General features: G+C 46.9%; 1 protein-coding gene across 1 annotated transcript in view; it reads left to right on the top strand.

Moving 5' to 3' along the window:
- Positions 1-16,475, top strand: part of Ky (kyphoscoliosis peptidase) — a 28,822-nt gene that overhangs the window by 11,089 nt on the left and 1,258 nt on the right. The window contains exons 5-12 of the mRNA XM_090323183.1: positions 428-502; positions 773-796; positions 2,170-2,232; positions 3,937-4,019; positions 5,212-5,320; positions 5,946-6,060; positions 12,780-12,968; positions 14,064-14,254. Of these exons, the coding sequence (XP_090179309.1) occupies positions 428-502; positions 773-796; positions 2,170-2,232; positions 3,937-4,019; positions 5,212-5,320; positions 5,946-6,060; positions 12,780-12,968; positions 14,064-14,254 (849 nt within the window). The remainder of the gene's footprint in view (positions 1-427; positions 503-772; positions 797-2,169; positions 2,233-3,936; positions 4,020-5,211; positions 5,321-5,945; positions 6,061-12,779; positions 12,969-14,063; positions 14,255-16,475) is intronic.

Consider the following 16,475-nt stretch of genomic DNA (forward strand, 5'->3'; position numbering starts at 1 on the left):
CCAGAAACTGCTTGGCTTGGGGGTTCTGAACAACAGCAACAACAACAAAAAACAAAACCAGAATTACTTGTATATTCAAAGGAAAGCTCTAGCCAGGCAGAGTGGCTCATCCCTGTCATCTCCAGCCCTGTGGGAAATGTAGGTATGAGAACTGTCATCCAAGGTCAACCCAGGAAAACAAGCTTGAGACCCTATCTGAAAGAAACAAATAAACACAAAAGGGCTAGAGGTGTGACCTGAGTGGCAGAGTGCTTGCCTAACAAGTGCAAAGCCATGATTGAATAGTTCAAACCTCTGTACCACCATAAAAGAAAAGGGGGGGGGGAAACAGCATTGAAATAAATCATATTTTGTTATTTGAATACCTGTCACGGGCTAGTGAGTGTGTCCTGGCTGCATCTAAGAATACCCTCGCCCTTCTCTCCAGGGACACAGCTCACGGTGGAGGTCCACCCCTGTGACGCCATGCCACAGCTGCTCAAGAAGTTCTCCTTGGCCAAACGTAAGTACGTACAGCGCTGCTCATCAGATGGGGCTTTCACGGGGAGGAGAGAGGATAGCAGCATGAATCAGACCCCAGCCTAACACCTGAAGGATGGGGAGGAGTGGTCTTGTATCTCTGGGATTAGACCTGGGTGACATAGGGCATGCAACTAAAAGTGCATTTAATTGTGGCTGGTGTCATTTTGTTGAACTGCCAAGAACCTAGCACTTAACATTCATTAATCTTATAACCTTTTAACATATGCAATATTATCCCCATGTTTTTCAGAGCAGCAACGCAAGGCTCGGAAAGGTAATATAACTGCCCAGGTTTACCCAGATGGGTCAGAACCTAGGTTCGACTCTGAAGCCTGTACTTAGTTACTCTCAGTGCCTGTGTACAGAAAAGACTACAACGCCCCCTCCACACCCCTCTTCATCTTGTATGTGCTCATCTCTTGGCCCAATGGGCCTCAGGAAGAAGGTGGGCCAAGGAAGGGAGGTGGCAGAGTGGCAAGGCTCAAATCCTTTGCATGTCCACTCAGGGCGCTCAAGTCCTCTGAGGCTATCTGCTGTTAGGATCTCAGGAGGGCAAACTAGTGTGGCTCTGAGATCCAGTGGCTGGGGTCCATTTCTCAGCTGTGTACACTTTAAGCACATAGCTTAACCCAGCTTTGGGATGCAATTTCTTCATCTATAAAAAAAGCGATGAGACTGTTATGAGAGTCAATGAAACAGTAAAAGTAGCTGGAAGTGTGGCTCAGTGCCAGAGCACCGGAGGCCCTGAGTTCAAACCACAGTGCCAAAAAGAAAAAGAACGAAAAAAATAGTGGAAATGAAATCTGAACCAGAAATCCTAAGTTCACAAGAAGCATTAGCTTGAGTATTTATCAAAGAAGTACCATTATTCCATTAGATGGTAGAAGTGGAAACCAAACATAAATGTGAGAAACAATGGAACAGCTGCTTCTCAGAATGGCATGTGTGTACGTGTGTCTGCAACCTTCCATTGTTTTATTTAACAGCTTAAAGTGGCTTTTATGGGCATAAGCTATTCACTTTGGCATTCCCACCCACCAACTCCACTCGTTCCATTAGAGACCCACCTGACCTGCTTTCAAATCAGCAAGAAAAGTTCCCTTATTTGGTGTTTTTTACACATGGAATCTAATAACTATTGACCATTCTGCCTTAACCATCCTGAATTCAGAGTTCACTTGCCCTTGGATAAATTCTTAGGCCTTCTGAGTTTCTCAGGGCCAAACAAACTGCCCTCTCCTCCTCTAGTTTTACTTTTATCCATGGTTGGTCTTAGTATTGGCATTCTCTGGGGGGAACTGGTTCATGCCGTCAGCAACCCCGGCTGTGTTCTGAGCTGGCACAAGGATTCAGGAAAGAGTTGAGTCCAGGCTCCTTGCATATAATTCGATATACTAAGTTCAGAGAATACTCTGATTCTGCTCTGAGACCACAATTCCCTTTTCCATCATCCATCCACTCCTGGCTTCCAGTCTTCTCTTCTTCACCAGGAAGTTCATGGCAAATTCTAATAGCACTTCTACGGTAGGAAAGGATGGGAAGAAGAAAGTGTGAAAAATGATTGAAGAGGCGTCAGAAGCCAGCACTGCTGCAGAGAGAGTCATTTGTGTTTGTATTTGTTTCTTCTGAACCACTGGAATATTACAGGTTTGCAAGGCGACAAAAATGGAAACACAAGACCCCGGCAGCCTGGAGGAAAAGATGCTCATGGTAAGTTCTGGGCCTTCTCTAGGGTCAGTTCCCAAGAACACACACAGAGTTGGTTTCATGAGTCAATTTCCCAGATGACTGGCAATGACTTCCTGAGACACTGAGTCTGGGGCCACCTCTGGGTTTGGAGGGAAGAGCATCATGATTGATTAACATGGACGTGGGAGGAGGAGAAGGCTCCTGTGTCAGAAGTCATCCCAAGGCCAAAGATTAAGTCCTTCCATTAACAAAGCAGCCCATTATAGGAAGCAGCAAAACAGTTCAGAATGATGTAAACTTTCAGTGGAATGCCAAATGTATGCAAGGTAGTAGGCAGAGGAAGAAACATCGAATGGGATGAAAGACAGCCTGGGTTTCTGTTTTTTGGTTTGCTTTTGCTCCTTACTTGTCTTGCCTCAGTTTTCCCCCAACCTTAATATACCAGATATCATCAGGGTAGCTCAGTACTTCTTCCAATTGTTGCACTTGATAATTAGAATAATTTAGTTAATGTTACTGGGTATTTTAACTATATTTATGTAAAAAAATTGTATCTGTACCTTATAGGACCTGCTCGGGTAGTAGATTTAATGAACCATAAACCGTTGTGGGTGTTTCAGTATTAAAAATGTTAACCATTGTAAAATGGAACCAAGAAAGGGAAAAAATAGTAAAATAGGGTTTACAGCCTATTTTAGGCATGTCATCCTTCTTTTAAATTGGAGCCAGAGGAGAGTACACTAAGTGGAAACCTGCTTTGTATAAATCCACATCAAATCTACTTTTATTGCCTGTTGACTCCTGTTAGACAGTGGCAGGACCCAGAATCTCTGGGGGAAAGGGCACTAAGAAATTTCTGGGTAGGCATCTTCCAGGGTATGTCCCATTCTGAGGGGCTAGCTGGAGGATGGCTGCCATTGGACACACAAACCAGGGGTGGGTGGTGATGATTCTGTCATGGTACACCCAGAGAGAAATCTCGGCTCCAGAGGGGTGAGGGGGGAATCAGGATGGTGCTAGTCCCCTGAGCCTCTACAGTCACCTTGCAGCACTGTCTGGGAATCTCCTGGGTCCTGGGGCAGCTGCTGGCCCTGTGTCAAAATCAGTTTTCTTTCTTATCTTTGTCCCCACAACCAGACTCGGACCAGGAGGCTTCCTATGAGAAAGGCTGGGTAAGATCAGTCATTTTGAGGTTCTACCTCCTTCAGAGGCTTATTCCAAGCACCTGTGACACCACCACAGTTGGCTTTCTTGGGGTGTCTCCAGGTGGCCATGGACAAAAGAGTAAGACAGGAATGCCAAATACACCACTCTATAAGGTCCAGATGGCTGGCCCTGTAACACCTCACCCCCAGCACCTGACCATGGCCTGGAGTCTGTCAAGGGCTAGGAGTACCGCCTAAGCACTTCCCACAGGGAGCTATGGACTGAACTGTGGATAGAAAGGAGTTCCATCATCACTATGTCTGGGTTCGACTGAGTTTAAGCCAGTTTCTGTAAAATCGGGAATCCCTGGGTCCACACAAAGGCTTGTGTAGGCATCACAGAGTTCCCAAACTAATTTGATCAGGGAGCTCTGCTAGGAGACACAGTTTCTGGGGCTAGAGTTTCCAGCTTTGGGAATCATGTTAATGGTCAGGCTGTTGCACAGAAAGGACAGAACCTGGGCAGGGTAACCCTCCACAGAGGGTCTCAACTGCTGACTGAGCTTTTCTGTGTTTCTAGCCTATCCTTGGGACAAGTCCAGTCTCAAATCCATGCCTCTGGACCTCAGGCAGTTTGAAAAACTGGACACCTATGCCTCACAGGTAGGGGAGCTGGCCCTCTAGCCAAGAGCCCATAATTATAGTCCATAAAGGTCCCTCAAACCACAGCAGCAAAGCCTCCTGAACATATCCTGAGTTTCCCTGACTGGTGACCCAGGATGGAAAATAGACAGTAGACCCCTGTCCAAAACCAATCTATCCACTATTTGTGTATCTCCTTTGGGAAAAGGGTCTATATACAAATATGTAAATGTAGCTGGGCTCTGGTGGCTCATGCCTGTCATCCTAGCTACTCCAGAGGCTAAGATTTGAGGATTGTAGCCTGGACAGGAAAGTCTGTGAGATTCTTATCTCCAGCTAACTCCCAGAAAACTGGGAAAGGAGCTGTGGCTCAAAGTGGTAGAGTGCTAGCTTTAAGCACAAAAATTCAGAGACAGCACTCTGGCCCTGAGTTCAAGCCTCACAATAAACAAATAAATAAGCAAATAAATAAATACATATATTATTTACATATTCTGAATATTAAGCCCTTATCAGGTATATAATTTGTCATGTTTTCTCCTATTCTGTAAATTGTCCCTCTTTTAATAATATCTTTTAACATTCAGAATCTTTGTGTCTCAATGAATCCCAGTTTACTTATTATTACTTTTGTTACTGGTAATTTTCATGTCATATCTAGGGATTCACAGCCAAATCCATGGTCACAATGATTGACTTCAGTTCTAAGAATTTTATGGCTTAACCTCTTATATTAGAGTCAATGGTCCATTTTACTTTATTTTTGCATACTACACAATGCAAAGATCCAATGTCATTCTTTTGAATGTTGAAATACAATCCTTCCAGGACCATTTGTGATTTTTTTAAGCTACATTATTTCCCTTACTCAATAGACTTGGCACCCTTATCAAAATTCAAATGGCTATGAAAGTATATGGGCTTATTTCTAAATTCTCAGTTCTATTTTGTGGGTCGATTGGAGTCTATGCTAATACAAAATATTAGCCTTATAGTTCTGACATTGGGAAGTCCCACTGGAAGAACTCATTCTTTAAAACAAAAAGAAAAAAGAAAATTGCTTGTGATCCACACTCAGCCAGCCTGTCCCTCTGAGCCTCTCCCCCAGCTTCCTCGCCCGGAGGAAAAGCAGCACTGGCTGTCAGTGGTGAGAGCTAGGCCCCCCACAGCCCTCTTCCAAGCCCTGAAGCAGCACACCCTTCCTGCTTCCCAGGTGACTGTCAAGAGTGGCCTGGATGAGCTAGTGAGTGACCTACTCCAGAAGGCCCACAGCGATCTGGAAAAGGTCCGTGCCATCTGGATATGGATATGCCACCACATAGGTATGCTCACTTTGTGTGTGTGTGTGTGTGTGTGTGTGTGTGTGCATGCGTGAGCACGTGTGCATGCACACGCATCTGTGTGCATGCATGTCATTACCAGAGCTTAAATTCAAGGGTCTCAAAATTGCCTCATTTACTTTTTCATGCTGGAATTCTACCACTTAAGCCATGTTTCCAGTCCAGTATTTTGCTGGATATTTGGAGATAGAGTCTCAAAGACTTTTCTATCAAGGCTGGACTTGAACTGTGACTCCAAGTCTCACCTCTTCAGTGGCTAGGATTACAAGTGTGAGCTACCATACACACACACACACACACACACACATGCACACACACACACACACACACACACAGGTCTGAGGGCCAAATGCCCTCCTCTGTCTTGACCTTGCTCTTCCTCTTCTCATCTGCATAAAAGCTGACATTTCCTAGACCTGGCTCAGTCCAGGAACCTCAGTTCTAGTCAACCCACTGTGGTTTCCCCTTGGCCTGCTGATACCCAGGGCATGGCTAGGTTTGGGGATAGTGCTGTGGCTGGAGCCTCTTCTCAACCTCCTGAATCAGCCTTAGACACTGCAGGGCCCTGATTCTTCACAGCTACCTCCCCCACCTCTCCTCCCCGCAGAGTATGACATCGAGGCTGCTCAGAAGGATCACAAAGCCTTCAAACCTACAAACATCCTGAAGACCAAGAAGACCAATTGTGATGGCTATGCTGGTCTCTTTGAAAGAATGTGCAGGTATGACCCCCACCCCATCCTCTTCCCTTCTCCCAGTGCTCTCAGTAGCTTCCTCCCATGCCTGGCCTAAAACCTGAGTTTGCAAACTTTGCTCTGAAATCCAAGTAAGTCCTGAAAAGGTCAATTTCTCCTTTTCAGCACCAGCCTAATTGACCTTGTACCATCTGCTGGGCTTCATGATGCATTAACATAACGGCAGATGAATGCACAGCAATAATTTGGTTTTAAAAGCCCCCTTTCCTGCCTTCTCCCATCGTTGTGCCGCTGAAGGTTTAAAAGAAATGGCAGCAGGACCGGGAGTTTGGCCTAATGGTAGCATGCTTGCCTAGCACGCACAAACACCAGGATTCAATTCTTCCGTACCATATATGAGAAAAAAAAGCCAGAAGTAGTGCTGAGGCTCAAGTGGTAGAGCTCTAGCCTTGAGAAAGTCCAAGGACAGTGCTCAGGCCCTGAGCTCAAGCCCAGGACTGGAAGAAAAAAAAAAAAAAAGAATGGCAGGTCTGGGAACAACAAACAGGACAGTAGTTGTTCACAACAAGAGGGCTGTGGGAATCCTTTGGGAAGGTGCAGAGGCCTCTACCTAGGGAAACAAAGTCTGTATTTGAAAAGACCTGTCAGAACACTGGGGTAGCCAGGGAGAAGCTTCTGTCTATCTTCAGGGCATGTGGCCAAGTTGCTGGCTTGACTGAAGAATGAACCGGTACTGCTTTCCTGGAGAACTGAGAACAGGTTCAAGGCTCGGGGAGTCCTGCCCACCCCTAGAGTTTCCTGTGCCTCATTTCAGAGGTTTGCAGGGTTCCGCTAGGACACCATCAAGGCAGCTGTAGAGGCTGTCACAGACAGCCAAAGAGCTCCCTGCACCTCTGTAGGCCTCTGGGAATGGATCTTTTCATGCACCCAACATCAGCCCCGGGGCTGCATCCCTCAAACCAAAGATGGCGATACTCGCGCCACAGGAAGCTGAGATGGCTTGGTGTTGTGCTCTTAGGGAATATGTAACCTATTCCTGACTTAAACTCCCAGCTGTACCATCTGACAACCCTTGGTCACCACACTACCAGGCACCTGGTCCACGGATTGCTCCTACCTTCCTGCCTAGCTCCCTGTCCTTCCCTCCTGTCCCCTCTAAGGCCCATCTTCAAGTCCCCAAGCCTCGGCTGCATCCAGAATAAGTTCCAATACACAGGATCCCACTCTGACCCACCCACCCCTCCAGGGCAGCCCTCACCACTGTTCCACATTCCAGCTATCGCCCCCACCTGCCTTTGGGCCCAGGATCCCCTAGTCCTAGATTCCTGAACCCGACTGACTGCTCACCGTAGGCTACAAAGTTCTCCAAAATCTAACCTCAGTACCTTCCCAGCTCTGCTGCCTCCCTCTCCTCATGCCCATTCCTCTCCCCATAACACTCTTCCAGGTTCCTTCCTTCCCTTGAAGTCCTCCATGTTCCTTCCCACACCCAGACTCCAGCTTATGTGTTGCCTTATGCTTCATGTAACAACTGCAATTAGTTAAAAAAAAATATGGCCCATCATATCTGATGTAGAAAATGTACACAGCAAAAAGATTAAGTAGCTCTTAATCTCATCATTTAGAGATGGAGCTGATAATACTGTTACATTCCCTCCCAGAGTTCACTCAGTATGTATAGGCATTACCCACACTCAGTTCCACGTCCTCTGAGTGTTAACAGGTTGGTTTTTTTTCCCTGTCTTCAGCCATGTTTTTTTTTTACCTCCCCTATGAATATCTCATCCTATACACAAGTAGGCCTTCAAATGGATAGAAAGTCAAATTGGACAACTATAACAGATAGTTTTTTGGTTTTTTTTTTTTGCCAGTCCTGGGCTTGAACTCAGGGCTTGAGCACTGTCCTTGGACTTTCTCAAGGCTAGAGCTCTACCACTTGAGCCTCAGCACCACTTCCGGCTTTTTGCTATGTATGTGGGGTACCAAGGAATCGAACCCGGGTCTTCGTGCATGCTAGGCAAGCACTCTACCACTAGACCAAACTCCCGGCCCCAAACAGATAGTTTTATAGCTATAATGGATAGTGATAAAATGACAGGAATGGACAGGATATTCCTAGGCTCGTTTGGGTGTTCTCTTTTAAATAAATAAATAAACCCATCTACCTAGCATCTGTCAAATAAGATTGTTTTCATCTGAGTTTGCAAATCTGAACAAGTTCTAGATTTATGCTTCTTTATCCAGTGTAATCTTTCTAGCATGCTGTAGGAATGCCAGATATAAAGCCAGAAAGACTTGGGTTTCAGTTTCTCAGTGACTGCTTGCCTGTTGTACTCCTTTTGATAAGCAGTTTATCTTTTTAGAGGCTCTATTTCTTCATCTGTATACTGGGGACCATATCATCTAGTTAGCAGGAAAGGACTGGCTGAGAACATACCACCTAAGGTTTTCCAACTGACTCTGGAGTTTTTGTGTTTTTATTTTTAAAAAAAAGAAAGAAAGAAAGGAAAAAAAAGGAAAACAAAGCCCTTTCCTGTCTTTTTTTTATATTGGGATTATTTTTGGTCTACGGAAATTTCCTGTAGGCTGGGCTGGCCCACATAGACTCAGAAAACTGACACTTGTCTTGAGTGAAATTGTCATCTCTATACCTGGTCTAGTTTCTTAACAACAGCCATACTCTGGCTGCAAGCTGATCATTAAAATACAACTCAACACCTTGCATCCCTGAAAGTTAGCTCCAATCTGATGGTGACCAGGAACAAAATCCCTCACCCTGCCTTTTATGGACTAGTAACTCATGCATGCATCACTTCCCTAATCTTATTTACCTCTAACATAACTAACTGACAGAGGTTTGGCGGATTCATTAGCTCATCACTTCATCACTGAAGACAATGCAATCTACAGCTGCCCACTTACCCCCACATGGGTGTCAGGGAAGAGCTGTTTCCTTGCAGCGATCTTTACTCTCTGCCAGTACACTCTATCTCTTTGCAATGACATAAATAAAGACTTATTTAACACATAATTTGGTAGAGAACATGGGTGGGGTTTTTTTTGTAGCATGATTCATCTTCTTGTGGTCTTTCCCAAGTTATCAATGTGGCATCTTTTGTTGGTGTTCTTGCTTGCAACTGCTGGATTGGTTTCTTTCTGACTTTCTATCATCCAACATAAATGTTCTCTCCTTTTGCTTTGATTGCCCATAGCTTTAATTGATTCTGTCTAATCTCCTACCAGGGGGTCAAAGTTAATTCTCTAGACTCTTGCCACTGATTCAGCCTCCAGTCAATTCTCTGTATCTCTTTACCACGGCTTAGGTACCACCAGATAGCAGATTTCCCAGAGATTCGGGATATCTCTTGACCCTCTTGATATAAAATGACAGTAAGAAGCCAGGCACAGTGGCTCATGCTTGTAATCCTAGCTACTCAGGTGGCTGAGATCTGAGGATCGAGGTTCAGAGCCAGCCCAGGCACTAAAGTCCACTCCTATTAACCATTGGAAAACTGTAAGTGGCGCTGTGGCTCAAGGAGTAGGGCAGTAGCCTTGAGCTGAAGAGCTCAGGAACAGTGCTCTAGGTCCAGAGTTCAAGCCCCACAGCTAACAAAAAAAAAAAAAAGAATGACAGTAATAGTCTTGGCCTCCTCAACTACTACCGGAGGACACAACACAACCAGATTTTTTTGTTAATGTTGTTTGGTTGTGGGGCTTGAACTCTGAGCATGGGCATTGTCCCTAAGCTCTTCAGCTCAAGGCTAGAGCTTTACCCCTTGAGCCACAGCACCACTTCTGGTTTTCTAGAGGTTAACTGGAGATAAGAGTCTCAGGTCTTTTTTGTGCCCAGGTTGACTTTGAACTTTGATCCCCAGATCTCAGCCTCCTCTGAGTAGCTAGGATTATAGGCGTGAGCTACCATGCATGGCTCAGATCTTTTTTTTTTTTTTAAGTAAGAAGGATAATGTATTCGTGGAAGCTACGGTACCTTCAGAGATCACCCAGGTAACACTGTTACCTTCTGCTTGCCTGTGCTTCTGTGTGGTTCATCTCTATCAAACCATCACAAATGACCACGGGGTCCTTTTCAGGACTCAGATTTGCTGTGGTTGGGTCCCTGAGCCCTGGGGTTGGGGCTTCAGCTTTCTTCAGATCCTTCAGGTACCCTGGGGAAGTTTACTTCAGGCATCTTGTATGCATGTTTGCTTTGTAGATTGAATTACACATGATCCCCTGCTGAGGAGCCGATACTGGAGTTGTCAAAACTGTCAAAAGTAAAAGCAAGATCCAGCAGCACGAGGTTGTTAAATAGATAGATGTCCTTGTGCGACACTTTAGGCTCTCAGCTGGCTAGTTGAGCCCTTCAGCAGGTAGAAGTGTTTTTCAGCCTTCTTCTTCTTTCTTCCTTCCTCTTCCTCTTCCTCTTCCTCTTCCTCTTCCTCTTCCTCTTCTTCTTCTTCTTCTTCTTCTTCTTCTTCTTCTTCTTCTTCTTCTTCTTCTTCTTCCTCTTCCACCACCTCTCCCTTCTTTTCAGTACTGGGGACTGAACTTAGGACTTTACACTTCCAAGGCAGGTGTCTGCCCTTTGAGTCACACATCCAGCCTCTTTTTGCACTAGTTATTTTCCCAGTGCATTACGCCACTGTTGGCCTGGGCTGTGATCCACATTACCTGTGTTTCTGGAGATGATAGATGTGTGCCACTTCCCATAGCTAAGAGAGCAGGCTTGTACCACTGCACCCTGCTATTGGTTGAGGTAGAATCTCCCTAAGGTGTATGCCTGAGCTGCCTTCAAATTGTGTTCCCCTGATCTCTCCTTCCTAAGTACGTAGGATCACAAGCTCGAACCACCACACCCAACCCTCTGCCTTTTGTTTCACTGTTCTCCCAGCTCCAGCTAACAAAGTGAATCTCCCTCTGTTGGCCTCCTGCTAGTTTATTTTATATACTGGCATTATTTTTGGAACAATATATATATTTTTTTGCATTTTATTTTATTTTATTTTTTTGCATTTTTTATTGTAATTAGTAAAAGGGTTACATGATATTTGCCAGATAGAAGGTGCATTAATTCACATACAGGAACAATATATTTTTATTATGTTGTATGTCTTGTCATTCCATGATAAACCATGGCTAGTGCCATGTACACATGAATACAGCCAGTGGTTTCTTGATGATATGAAAGGGTCATGGGTCATCCTGACTGGCAGCCAGACACTGGATGCAAAACCCTACTAGTTCTACAATTATTGTTTTATACATACACGTTACTTCATTTTGCATAGAAACTAGGTTATTAGCAACAATGCTTTTACACTCTGACTTCCTTTGTCCAATTCATCTTGCACATGGCTGCCAGGGACTAACACAGCCTCATGTCAAAGGCAAGCAATGCATAAGCTTACAGCAGAGGCTGGTTTTCATCTTTTTGCTGCTGGGGGCATTCCCTACAGCATTCCTCCGCCTGTCAGAGTAGTCTTACTCCCAGGAGATCATTTAATGGCCACCCTCCTTTCTGCCCATGGTAAGTCAGACAAGGTCACACACCACAGGTGACTGCTATGGCTGGAACTAGAGCCCTGGTTTCCTGGCTAGGCCAAATGATCATCCATTTCAGCTCCAGGCAATATAGGTAAATGCCCTGGTCACTTACTCCCTCCTCCTCCAGCCCTTTCCTGGGTTGGCAAGGTTGTCACAGCTGCTCCCCACTTGCTTTTTCAGATAAAACTCTTCTGCATCATCCCCCTTGGTGGGAGGATATGCCCCACACAGACTGCTCAAAGCAGGCCTTCCTCCTCCCATGCCCCCTCCCCCAGAGGATGTCCAAGCTACCAACCTCAGTTTCTACCTTCACTTACCCCCAAGGCCTGGAGTCTGTGGATGCTCAATGTGTCCTTCCTTGTCTCAGTGTGCTCTAAGCAGAGGACGAGCTACAGTGAGTGGAGTGTCCACAGGTCCATCAACTCCATTAGTCAGCTCACCTAAATGCAAAAGAAGCCATGTACTGTGGTACCCAGGACTCCTTTTATATTACGGAGGGATAAAAGGGATGTGGGACAATGCCCACAGGAAAGCAACAGGAGATTCCAGAATCATTGGGTGGGCCATCAGTGAGTAAATGACCTTAATACACCATGGTGGTGTCATACCAGCTTTACAAAGGACAGAGCTGTCAATCAGACCTCGGGGTCCTTAGCAGTTGACCGTTTCTACCAAAGACAGCACTAGACACATGAGTTTGCCTGCCATCTGCAGTCCCCATGTAGATGTACCTGGGAAGGTACATCTGGGGACCATGACTCACACCTCTCTTGAGGTATCCTGGCTCTCCCAACCTCTGTGCCTATATTTTATATGTAGGTTCTGTTCCAAAAGCCATTTTTCCTGCCTGGTGTTTGTGAGGCCATCTTCCCTCTTGCCCTCATTTTTTTTTCTCCTCCTGAAGAGTTCCTCGTGGATCATGTAAAGCAGGCTCTGGGGAGACATTTCAGAAGTGATTTGAAGAGTCTCGGGGGGGAGGAGTGGGCAGGAAGGACTGTGGCCAGCCTGCACTGACAGAAGCAACCAACACCAGGTCCTCTTGTCCCCACGCCAAGAAATAAAAAGCTCTTCACTTCTTTTATTTTTTTTAAATCACCTGTGAGTGTGAGAGGCAGGGGGGAAAAAACGAGAAGCAGGAAGGAAGGAAGGGCCCGTCTCCAGCAGGAGTCCCCTCAAATCCTTGTTCTACCTCCTCACTCCAGGATTGCTGGTGTGCAGTGCACGACAGTGGCGGGCTATTCCAAAGGCTTTGGCTACCAGACAGGTCAGAGCTTCTCTGGGGAGTTTGACCATGCCTGGAATGCCGTGTTCCTGGAGGGGAGATGGCACCTGCTGGACAGCACCTGGGGCAGCGGCCTGGTGAACACTACCACCTCCAAATTCACCTTCCTGTAAGTAGGAGTTTTATGTGTTCAGGGGTCCGGGGGACAAGATAGTTGGCCTGTGGACTAGATTTCACTTCTATCCTGCTAGGCTCTCTGGTCAAACTTGTCTTTAACATAAGACCACACACAGAACTGTCTTGGATTACTTTGTCTACCAGCAGCTCAGACACCTCTTATTCAGCCAAGTAAGAGTTCACTTGGATGTATGCAGTTTAAATCTTGACACCCCCCATACTCAGAACAAACATGTACACACATCTTACATGTCAGGCTCTCCCGCTCTTACATATTACCTACCTCCCAGTCCCTATCCTTCTAGAACATTCCTCTGATAGGCCCTCAGGGAGCCAGACACAAAGGCCATGGCCACACAGCTACACAGGCACAGTGGTAATAGGGGACAGATCAGAGCCGGGAGTTTGGCTTAGTGGGAGAGTGTTTGCTTAGCATGCACTGAGACTCGGGTTCAATTCTTTGGTACCACATACACAGAAAAAGCTGGAAGTGGTGCTGTGCCTCAAGTGGTAGAGCTCTAGCCTTGAGAAAGCCCAAGGACAGTGCCCAGACCCTGAGTTCAAGCCCCAGGACTAGCAATAGATAGATAGATAGATAGATAGATAGATAGATAGATAGATAGATAGATAGATAGATAGATAGATAGGCAGCCAGACAGACAGACATGGAGAGGGGGAACAGATGGAAATATTGCATGCAGTACTTTGTTGTCCCCAGATACCTCCACTGCTCACAGCTGGCCCACTGGTTATGCCTTTGCTCCCTTCAAATTTCTCTCTGGTGTTGGACCATCTCCTACCTCCCACCCCCACCATCAGGCATCCTAAATTTTGAGCCATGGCCTCTTCCTTAGAAGAGACCTGAGACACTGCTTGACTTCAGAGTCTAAAAGCAACCACTGAGGAGTCTTCAGTGCCCACATTTAGGACTGGAAGTAGCCTCTCTTCACACATGGGTTATCAGTAGACACCCCCCTCTGTGGGTGCTGGGGAGGCTCAAAAGAGGAGCCCCTTGGGCTCTGAAGAGTGGGCCCATATACCCTTCCTCCCCAAATATGACTCCTGACCAGCTCTTTCTCTACTCCAGCTACAATGAATTCTACTTCCTTACCCATCCCGCACTGTTCATCGAGGACCATTTCCCAGACAACAAGAACTGGCAACTACTAAAACCTCCTCAGTCCCTGAGGCAGTTTGAGGACAACTTGTATCACAAGAGTGAATTCTACAACAAGGGGATGCTCAGTGCCCGCCCAGACACCTCCATGATCAGAACAGGTAACCTGGGGCAGGTGATCCCTAGTCCATGCACATGTGTGGCTGTGGAATTAGCAGATAGTGGAGGCTCTCAGGCCACCAGGACAGGTCAGAACCTTAGGTCACCTTGAGGAAAGCCGGAAAGGGGCTACACCAGGGAGAGGTGGGTTCCCTGGCACACAGCTTGGCCTGTTGCATGAGCCAGGGATGGAGGGTCCCGACCTATCTGAGCCAGTCTACATACAACCTCCCAGCTCAGGTTTCCAACGGACACCGACCCACCTGCTGTGCTCTCCTCCCAAGGAGGTCCCAGGAGCTGTGGGAGAGGTGGGGCCACCATTTCCAGCAGGATACAGGGTTGGGTTGGGCTGCCTTAGGGAGGTGGCCAGTGAACTGGATCCTGGGAAAAGGAGAAGAAGCAGGATGGACATGTTATAGTCAGTGGGAACAGTGTGAAACAAGGGGGCACCAGAAGTTACTCAACCTCCACACTTGAGCATGCGTTGATGAGGGGCTCAGCTTGGCCTGCTCAGACCCCTGCCCTTTCTATCTTTATTCAGACAGTATTCCCGTCATTCCACCTTCCACACCTCGGCAAAAACCCTGCCTGTCCACAACCAGCTTTACCACCATAGGCCTCCATGCACAGGAGACCCGGCATCATACCAGCTATTGGCCAGGTTGGGCTGGGGATGGGTCCCAAATCCCATCCTGCACTGCAGGGAGATGGGGATGGGGGTGGCCAAGGAGCACAAGCCAGGCTCGGGTGACCTTCTCTTTCTACTTCTCACCTGGTGCCATAACTGGGATGCCAGGCTCCCACACACTCTGAAAAGTTACACGCACCTGGCAACTCCTGCTGCTAAAATAACAGTGTAGGGCTGCTCACTTTGAGAATCTGTTTCCTGAGCTGACATCTGATGGAGGTCCTGTTCAGGCTGTGGTGGGACCTCCAACCGCAGGAAAGAATCCACTGGGACCTGGTAACATCACACTCATGTGACTGCATTGAATTTGCCCTTTCAAGAGGTGTGCAAAAATGTAAACAGCACATTTCTTAGTTCGTAGTCATCTAACACTTGTTTTCATATTCATGATACACATGGAGTATTTCTTGGAGCTTGCAATGTGTCTTAAAGAGTAAAAGATGGAAAAAGAAAAAAAATGAAGGAATCTGGGGGGGGCTAGAGGGAGGGAAGGAAGAAGACCCCAAGATAAGGAAGGTAAAAAGTAATGGAGTATCAGGGGTAAGAACTTGGAAGTAGGGAGAAAAGGAAGGAAGGGAAGGGTGGGAGGTGCCACAGGGTCTCGGGCTGGCCAGTCCTTCCCTTCCCATCTTCTTAGAAGTTCACTTCCGCTAAGCAGTGTTTGGGCCAGGCACCACAATCAAGTTCTAGAACACAGCAAGAAACACGACCGCCTCTTACCACAGGATCCACAGCACAGACGAGGACGGGCATATTACTCAAAGATGCGTGTGTAATTCATTCCAACATTGATAGATCCTCTGACAGGATCCAAGGCCAGGAGGAAGGCTTAGAGGAAATTACACTTCATCTGACAGGTCAGGACACGCTTCTCTGCAGCCAGGCCTTCAGAGTGAAGCCTTGCCAGCTTTGCAAGATGGAGTTAACAGTGAGCACGAACCAGAGAGCCTTCTCTACCCATCGAACAAGGCTGAGAAAGTTGCCAGAGTCCGTGGTTGGGGACCAGCTCATGACAGTGCCAAGCTAGGCTCTGGGAGAGGCTACTATCCCTCCCGGTGGTCCTGGGGAGTGGGGAGGGGGGAACCAAAGAGTACTCAGAGGATCAAAGATCCAGGGAACTGATCCCAACCCATGAAAGACAATGACTAGGAGGGAAGAAGGCAAAAGTGCAGGACAAGGAGATGTACAGGGAGAGGGGAGGCAGAGGACCCTCAGGTGTGCACACTGGCTCTCTAAAGTCCCATTCCAGAGACACACCTAAGGCACACCCTTTGAGAACAGGAGTTGAGGACACACCCCACTTCCACCACCACCACCACCACCCTGCCCCCTGTGAAGCCCTCACAACTACTTTTTAAGACTATCGACACCATAGAAATGCTAGAGGGAGTGGTGTGAAAGCCAAGAGCTGAGGCTTAGAAGAGGTAATTGCTCTTCCTACTTCTTGACCTTCTGCTAAACTCTGGAGTTGGGCCAAGCCTTCATCAAATGGAGGCCAGGAGCCCATATGGCTGAGGGGAAGAGTTTTTTCTTAA

This window comes from Megascapheus bottae, chromosome 32 (assembly GCF_031878675.1).
Source record: "Megascapheus bottae isolate mThoBot1 chromosome 32, mThoBot2.hap1, whole genome shotgun sequence".
NCBI lineage: Eukaryota > Metazoa > Chordata > Mammalia > Rodentia > Geomyidae > Megascapheus > Megascapheus bottae.